The sequence below is a fragment of the Monodelphis domestica genome, chromosome 6, assembly GCF_027887165.1.
Source record: "Monodelphis domestica isolate mMonDom1 chromosome 6, mMonDom1.pri, whole genome shotgun sequence".
Classification (NCBI taxonomy): domain Eukaryota; kingdom Metazoa; phylum Chordata; class Mammalia; order Didelphimorphia; family Didelphidae; genus Monodelphis; species Monodelphis domestica.
The window spans coordinates 14,726,676-14,736,358 of record NC_077232.1 but is presented as its reverse complement, the minus strand read 5'-3'; the positions used below and the strand labels follow the sequence as shown (position 1 = coordinate 14,736,358).

The following is a 9,683-nucleotide window of genomic DNA, read 5'->3' as shown; positions in this document are numbered from 1 at the left end:
CAGATGCCACAGAGGCAGGGGATGGCGGAGCAGCTATCAGACGCAAAGCAGTCCCATGGCCATAATGATGACGATGTCTTCAGTTTGGTATTTTCTTGACTGATCATTTGCCACCTGTACATTGACCATGACATTTCTGGTGATGGAACAGGACCTTTCCCGACTAGGTAATTCTTCTTCAGCAAAGCCCCATCAATTTAGAATGGATCAGGTTCTACCTCTGGAAGAAGTTCCAGATCCCCATGTGGATGGAGTAGGTTTTGGGGGGGAGTAACCCAGGGCTCCCAATGTAGGAGGAGAGGTTCAGAACAGGAGAACTTAGAGTTAGAAAAGGTCCTCCACGGGACACGGTGAATTGAAAGAAAGAAAGCTGTTCACTGAAATCATGAAACAGTTTTCAGAAAAGGGGAATAAAAGAGAGATAAAGTAAGCAAGTCACGGCTGAAGAAAGTCTTAGAGTTTATTCATAATGCAGTCTGTGGGGTTCCCCAATGTGCGGAAGGTACATGTAGACCCAGAAGAAATAGTTAGCTCCGACTTAAAATCTTATAACATTCCAGTTCTGGCTAGACAACCGCCGACAAGCCCCCACCTGAAGGAAGGAGGAGTGAATGGTCAGGAATGAGGGGTCCCCCTCTTCCTCCACCTCCATGAACCCCAGATCCTCGACTCTAGCAGAGAAAAGCCCATTTTCCAATCCCTTGTCACCTTTTCAAATGTTTACACTTAAGGCTCCTGGAGTCAAAAATCTTTTTGCACTGCTAACAATTTTAAAGGGACAATAACTTGGAAACAGCAAGATAAGATTTTTCATTTCTTCTTTCTTTTTCTTTCTTCCTCAAGACCTTGAGAAAGCATCTTAAATCTTAGAAGCATACTTTCCTTAGTGTGTGTTTCATGTTTGATTTTTGTGATTCAATGTGTGTCTATGTCATAAGTTTTGTATCCCTGTTTCCTAATTGGTCATTTTCAAAAAATACTTCTAACTCCTCTGCCAAAAAGAGGTAATTTATGTTCCATAAATCTCTCCTTTTGCTTTGGAAAGGGGCCCTTTCAGAAAAAAAGAAATCTGAAAGAACAGTTTGAGTTGGTAGAGCTATAAAGTACAGTTTGGATCTACTGAATTCTTTTCCTGGGAGTTTTTATTTTCATTGGAGATTTCCTACTTTATTTCCCTCTCCTCAAGAATATGCCACAAGCTAGGCTGCTTATGATACAAAACCACCTGAAATATTTTGACAAAGTTCTAAAAATCCTTACTACTCTCAATAGGCGGAGATGAGATTCTGCCTTGTGCTTCTATGAGAAAATTCAGACCTCTGATGAATGAAATCTAAATGGATCATAAATGTGGGGGGAGGGGAGGAAACTTTAAAAGAAAACTAGAAACTTATTGCTAATATTTTGAGTTTATTCTCCTCCTATAATATAGAATAAATCTATTGGGATTGGTAAAAAAGGATTTTGACCGCACTGCCTGCACCTTCTCATTTGTTTATATTATTATATTTACTGATTGCTTTAAGGTTTAAATTTCTTTAAGTTCATCTATATTAATGTAGTCAATAACTTTCTGTAATACTGAATTATTTTAAGCTACTATGTTTTACCTATATGGATCTTTAATTTGTACTTTTACATCTGCTGAAGAATAAATATCAATGTATAAGCCCATGAACATTTTGCCTAAAATTCTTGTCACTAGATCCATTGAAGATCACATGTTGCCTTTGTGAATTTTCACATAGATGAAGATGGATGGATTTCAACACAACTGGTTAAATTGTGTGCCAAATTTGGAGGACTTAATGAGCTAAGAATTTAAATGGTCATTTTAAGAGGTCTTCAGAAATAATTTTAGTAACTAGTAGTTTCTGTATGGTGGATGATGATGATATATATATATATATATATATATATATATATATATATATATATATATATATATATATATATATAAGAATTTTGTATTAAAAGAAGAGAAAAGAAATGTCCTTACCAAACTTTTTCTATGAATCAGGGAAAACAAGACCTCCTGCCAAACTCTTCATTTTAATTTACTTTCAGCAGAACTAACTAGATTTCTTGATGATGTTCTAGACACAAATTAATTTTACTTTGTTTAAAAATATTTTTGTTAAGGTTGAAAGATTTGCTACATTTGTAAAAATTGTGACAGATATCCATTCTTTCATAGGGATTTTTAATGTCATACAGCAATTTATGTGAAATATTATAGTGCACTTATTTGCTATTTTAATTAACTGGGCTATTGTGAATTTGGGGGACTTTGGTACTTCTTTGAATGTGAATTATCTAATGTGTTACTTTTTTATTCTGAAAATAATTTGTACTCACACATTACTGACAGTGTCACTGATTTTAACCTATAGATTTTTGATTTTTAAAACTTATTTTTATGATTTTTCCTTGAATATGAAATATAATATCTGAGTTTTATTTTTCTTTCCTTTTTGTATTTGAAGCACATGGAAAAAGTATTGGGATGATTTTTCTTTAATTATTTTTATTTTTCAGTAATATAAGTTTTAAATAAATTTTTCTAATACTAATGCATGTCCAAAAAGCTTTAGATTATAAAAAAAAATACCAATGATTGTTTAAAAGAATTATGGAACTTTGCTTCATGATTTTATCTCATTCCAGAATAAGGGAATATACCAAAGAGCCTCTGTACAGTGGTAAAGAAACACAGAGCACTTGCATAGTGCCTATGAGCACAAGGTAAAGGAGATCAGATCCCAGTGGGATTGAAGCAATTTTGAGTCAAGACAAGAGGACTTGATCTTGTTTGGGGTTTGAGGTTGTGGCTCTTTAACATGTGTTATAGACAGGTCTTCCTTGTCCCACATTCTACCAAGTATCTCAAATTTGACTCCTACCTGGATCCTATGATGTAGTTCCATTTATGTCTTTCATGGTATGGCAAACTTTCTATAGTACTAGCTATTGATTGGTTAAGTGCATAATTTCTTAAATCATTTAATTTGGACCCTGATTCAAGGACCTGATTCAAGGATTATTAAATTAAAAATACACATAAAGATTTTTCAATGAAGAGGATCAGGTGATTAATGGACAATTGCTTGTAAGAATTTGGAGTGTAATATTACATATTCATATTGCAATGCATTCAGCAGTACATATTACTACGATAGACTTTGGAGAAGAAGAGATTTCATCAGAGAAGATGAGAAGATGGAGGATCTGAAGTTGTGGTAGGTATGTTGCATACAACAGAAACATAACACAACACAACCTAAACCTATAGATATAAACATAAACATAAACATGGTTAGTATACATGGATTCAAGTAGTGAATACATGAAAAACTACTTGTTATAGGATTTATTTATACTGTTTAGATTTTAGATAGGTTGGAATAGTAGTAGCATAGGTAGATAGGTGTTTTTTACTAGAACACATTAAGAGAGGATGTCGAAGGTCAGATATTCTATTTTGATGATATTAGGTACTATATAGCGATGTAGTTAGATTAGATCACATAAATATGCAAATAGATATATAAATAAAGTAAATAGTGTGAATCTTAGGGTTGAAAATTGTATTATAATGTATGTATATGAATATAAAAATATTTATGTGTATAACATGTATGCAAATATTATATTTATTGTCTACTGGGATTGGGGAGATGATTACATTCCAAACTTTCTCCTTAGACCTGGAATATTACTTACAAAGTTTGCACCTTTGCCTAAGTTCCTAAGCCCCAAACTTGGGTTGTCTCTCTCAAGTTTATAAAGATAGTACTATTTGACTTCATTGTTTTATATGAAGTTTGTGTTTGTATTTCTATTTCAATATTTTCTTTTCTTGTTTTGCTTTTGCATAGGCTTATTTTGCATTTTGAGCTTTGGAACAGTGCATTATATAATTTTTTTTTTACCTTTCCATTGTTTGAATCCCTAGAATAAGGTAGTGTTAGATAGGATGAGACAAGTCAGTGTGGGCTGTTTATTATTTTGGGTAAGAATTTTAGTCTGGGTGTAATTTAAGTTTATTGGTGTCCAAATGCCAAAATATTGTTTTCAACACTATTTTGGCTTTGTGCAAAGTGGGCCACTGTTATAAGGAAAAGGTAAGTCTAATAGGAAAGTGTATCAGTTTGCAAAGGAGAGCGGCATGAGACCAGCAAGAAGAGATTCTGCAATTTTGAAGGAAGGCTTAGACTGGAACTGAGGGGGTTGCTGTCTCTCTGGAGGTACCTGGAGGGTGTGGTTGCTTTTCCTCAGGGGCTCATCCTATCCTTATTCCTGTTCTGCTTGTGGTCTTGTGTGCTTAATTTCATCACAGAAAAAACTGGGAATCCTGAGCAACTATCTGCAGTGATTGTGAGACCAGCTCTGGGTCCTGTTATGATCCCGGACCTTCCTAGGGCCCTACCAGGCTTACACAGACCAGTTCCTTCATATCATTTAAGAGGGGGTTTAGTTGTAGCTTATCAAGGACTGGGACTGGAATTGATCTAGGCAGAGAAGAGAGGGATTAGTGTAGACAAAAACCTCTGAGCAGAATCTCCATGAGGAGACATTAGATCCTGGAACTTCTAGTTAGAGGGATTTGGCATTAGAGTTATTCCAATCCCTTTTAGCCTTTCCCTGTTTCATTAAGCTACTGTCCAATTTTATTGAGTTTTTTTGTGTGTGATCTCAGACCAGGTTCTGCCCTGGTCAGAGTGTCTATTAGCCTTCAACCCACAGTCAACCTACTGACACCAGCCCAATTCAATACTTCAGATTCCAGCCCCCAAATACCACACAGTGTATCAATGATTATATGCTACATTTTTTAATTTTTAAAACTTTTTTATTATTATATTTTTCTTGCAAGTGCAACATGCTATTTCAGCTTTTATTTTTTCTCGCCTTTTTATATTTTAAGCACATGCCATCAGTATTAAGATTTTCTTTAACTTTTTTGATTTAGCAGTAATATAAGATTGAAATATATTTGCTATAATATCAATGCATGGCCCAAGAGTTTGAGACTATAAAAATAATGCCACTAATTGTTTAATAAAATTATGGGACTTTGCTTAATGATTCTGTCTGATTCTAGGACAAGATAATACTAAAAGAGCCATTGCATAGGGCTAAAGAAGCACAAAGCTAAAGATGAATTGTGCCAAAAGAGCACATAGGTAAAATAAAAAAAAAGAGGAAACCAATCCAGGTAGCATTGATGCACTTCTAAGCCATTACAAAGCACTTGAACCTAGCGTGAGACTTGAGGTTGCGACACTTGACATACGTTAAAACATAGGCATTCCTTTTATCCACACTCTTAATGAAAAAACTTACAGTCAAGTATCTCAATATTTGGCTCGTACCTGATAATCATTATATAGGCTATCTTTAAAAAATATATATATTGAGAAGTTATCATCCAATCTAGTGGTCGCCAGAACTGTAACAGTTAAATTAGTTTCTCTACTAAAATAATTATATTTTTAGAGTTTTATTAAAGATTATTAGAAATCAAGAATAAAGAAATACAAAAATAGAAAAAAAAACCTAGGGCAGGCAAGCCCATTCAATTTCACTTACTACATCTTCAGAGACATGTGTGCTTAGAAACAGAAGTGGAGAGACACAAGTAGGCGTTGCAGTCAGTTTCAATACAAATGCTGATCTCAACATATCTACATATTAAGGTTCTGCTCTTTAGAGGCCATTTTGTATACATAGTAATTTACTTCTAACTCTCTTCAGAAATCAAGCAATACAACTTTCTTCAATATAATTTTTGAATTTTGAACAAAAGAAAGACATGATGATAACAGAAAATAAATGGTATAAAAGCTAGAGTATTTTAAATCATTTATTAAGAAGCAAGAGCTATATCTTTAAGATTTGTGAGGAAGAGCTTGAGAACACATTGCTCCTCAAGGACTAGCTTTGTTTCTCAATATCTCCAGGGTATTTCTGTCAGGCCTCAGAAGGATCACATAGCATTTGGGAGCAAAGATACAGATGAGAATCCCAGCACTGGAGACCAAGATGGAAAAGATCTCCATGGCCACCATGGCTTTCCCTTTGGTGCTCTGATATGTGGGCAAGAAGGCAATCCAAACACTGCAAAACACCAGCATGCTGAAGGTCAGGTACTTGGCTTCATTGAAAGTGTCTGGCAGATTCCTTGCCAGGAAAGCCAATGTAAAGCTGACCAAGGCCAGGAAGCCCATGTAGCCAAGGACACAGTAGAAGGTCACAAGGGAGCCCTCATTGCACTGAATGACAATGAAGGAAGCCTCAGAGTGTGTATCCTTCTCAAGGAATGGGGGATATGTTCCCAGCCAGATGCCACAGATGCACATCTGGATAAGTGTACAAAGGAAAATGAGGGAATGAGATACTGCTGGTCTCAGCCACCTCCTGAGCTGGCTCCCTGGTTTAGTGGCCCTAAAGGCCAGAACCACAGTGATGGTTTTGGCCAAGATGGAAGCAATGGCCACCGTGAACACAATGGCAAATGTGGTTTGTCTTAAGATGCAGGTGACTGGTGTAGGACGTCCAAGAAAGAGTAAGGAAGAAAGGAAGCAAAGAGTGAGAGAGATGAGCAGAATATAGCTGAGACTGCGATTATTGGCTTTTACTATGGGGGTGTCTCTGTGCATAACAAATACTCCAAGGACAAAGGTGGTGAGAATGGAGAAGCAGAAAGCTGAAGAGGCCAGAAATTTTCCCAGAGTTTCTTCATAAGCCAGATAAGTTACTGTCTTTGGCAGGCATCTATCTTTCTCCTTGCTTGGGTAGTGATCTTCAGGGCATTTCATGCACTCTTCTGCATCTGGAAATACAATAAAAATTAATCTCACTCTGTTTTATATGCTTTATATTTTTCTTTCTCCAGCAATTTCAACATTAGACATTCCTCATGAAGCTCAACTGTTTTTTTAGACTCCTCTTTCTTCAGAAGAATAATAATTCTAGAGAGTCAATAAAATTTAAAAAACATATTTGAGTTTCTCTTTATCTCTACTTGTGGAAAAAAAAACTTGTTAGTTATTCATTCTGTCACATATTTCTTAAATGAAAACTAAACTATGACACTTTCCAAAATTTAACTCTCCACAGAAAAACCTTAAGGCCTAAGTGATGACTACATATATGTCTACATATATATGTGTATATATACATACATATAAACATATATATAGTATTTGTGTATATTTTTATACTTGTATATAGTATTCTCAGAAGAGTAATGAAGGAGAGAATAATTTATATTGTAATCATTGTTTATTATAACAATTCTTTTCTGAAAATGCACAATTGCAAGTCCTCCGTGTTCTTTAGGTCCAGGATTCTTTTGATAGTAATCAAACATTTCCGATTGAATGTTTTTAAAGATAGTTTTCATAAATATTGTGATTTTTTAAATTAGAAACTGTCATTTATATATAGCAATGGCTGCAAACTTTCTTCAGGTTATCAAGTGTCGATTTCAAATCTTTCTTCTTCATAATTTCCACTCATCAGGATGATATTTTATTGCATACATTAGCATTATTTCGTCATCAGTGACTATTACTCTCACCAAGTGTGTTTCTTATAAATGTACATAAGTACTAATTCTTTGCTCTTTTTTTACCTGAACTATTAGTAAAGTATATACTTATTAACTAGAATTTTTATTTGTGCTCATGAGATTTGGGTGGAGAGTGAAATTTAGATATATACAAGAGAAATATTATAGGAAAAGGAATTTGATTAAATCACATTTATTGAAACACTGGTGGATTAGATATCATTCATTATTCAGTTAGAGGGTGGATGTCAATTTAGTCATGATATGGGAATATTGGATATAAACATTTCATACCAGTGAGCCTTGGGTAAAAATAAAAAGAAACAAACACAATAAAAGATGATTCTACTTCTTATATACGCTATTCTGCCTATCCATTGCAAATGGCAGATTTAGCAGAAAGTGAAATAAACTGTTGTGAAGCAAATTGTATATTCATTAGTTTCAAATGCTCAATAATTCTTTCATCTCTTTCTTGTTTAAATGCAAAATACTTATCAGGGAATAAGGAATTGTTTTTGTTCCTGTTATTTGTACTTAGTTTTAAATATATCATTGTATACATTAATACTCTATTTCTAATTTATCATGTGCTTTTGATATATAAGAAATCTTTGTTTCAGAATTACAGTTAAAATATATTTTAAACAGGGGATGCTATTAGATTATAGATTGGCTTTTTTAAACTATGTTAATGCCAACAGTTATCTGAACACAATTGAATATTTAATGGAATATTTTTAAAGAAAATATTAAGTTCACAATAATAAACAGAATCTTAATTTGAAAATCATTTTGCTATAATTAAAAAACCTTTTAAATATATAGAATACTTTAAAGGTATAATGACAATACATAAATATCAATCTGCTACAATGTATTCTCTACATTCTGAAACCTCTAAATGAAATTAGATTTAATTCATAAGTAAAAAATGAATAGAACATAATTGAGTAGAAAATATAGGAATATAATTTTCAAGGTCTAAGCTATGGTAAATGGAATTTTGCTAATTGAAGTAAATATTGTTAGGACACAATATGACATAGAAATATTCCATATGACTCTGGTAAGAGTCAAATTTCTCAGGTTCAGCCATGAAAATAAAATTAAATAAAAAGAAAGAAATTGAATGTTTATAATTTGGAAGAATTATTTCTCTTTATGCACCTACCTGTTATGTTGGAAATCTTCCCATCAGGGCATAAGGTACAGTCAAAGCAGCAGATGGGCTGGCCTTCACGTAATTGCTTCCTGAAGCCAGGGCCACAGGCTACACTGCAGGTAGAACTAGGAATCTGAGTTTCCATAAAAGGAAGAGAAATAAATATCAGTGCAAGATGAGGAAATGATGATTTAAGACTTCTTCTATAGCAAACATTTAGAATAAAATATTTGAGTTTTGGAAATATAAGGATGATATATTTCTGAACAGAGATTTTCTCCCATTTCTCCCTCTTCTACTTAGTCTCATCTCTTCCTAAAAACATGAATATAAATACAATTGACTCTAGACACATTATAGCTGCTCCAATTTATAAAATACAAATGTGTTGATAGCATATTTTCCACCAAATATGTGACAGCACATCTCTACAGTGAACTTAATTTGGTACAAGGAATGTTGCAGTAACATATTTCTTACAGAAGAGGAAATATTTCTTTATATTTTTGTTCACTAAAAAAGTCCTGTTCTTGGTATTTGAGTAAAGTAACCTGAATTTCTCAGGGAGTCATAACTTTAGACCGTTTATAATAAAATTTTAATTTACAAAATTTAAAGCAATAATTAACTAATATTTAAGTTGGATTGAATCTGCTGGATTAATAAGAATCAAGTTATTTGAATGGTTGATCTTGTTTCTTAGTCTGGCATCTGGAGGTACCTCTGATGATTCAGAGAAACTGGGATTTATGACTTCCCATAGACAAATAGAATTGAATGTATATATATTCTATATCGGAAGAGGAAATACCAACAACATTCGATTTGTTGTTTGGTTATTTTGCATTTGTGCTATTTTTCAGGAATTTACTTAGCATTTTCTTATCAAAGATACCAGACTGGTTAACCATTTCCTTCCTCATCAGATTTTACCAAAAATAA

At 33.6% G+C, this 9,683-nt stretch overlaps 1 protein-coding gene across 1 annotated transcript in view; it reads right to left on the bottom strand.

The window, feature by feature from the left end:
- VN2R629 (vomeronasal 2 receptor 629) overlaps nt 5,931-9,683 on the bottom strand; it is a 29,847-nt gene continuing 26,094 nt past the window's right edge. The window contains exons 4-5 of the mRNA NM_001102427.1: nt 8,751-8,874; nt 5,931-6,835 (exon numbers count right to left, since the gene is read on the bottom strand). Coding sequence (NP_001095897.1) covers nt 5,931-6,835; nt 8,751-8,874 — 1,029 coding nt within the window. The remainder of the gene's footprint in view (nt 6,836-8,750; nt 8,875-9,683) is intronic.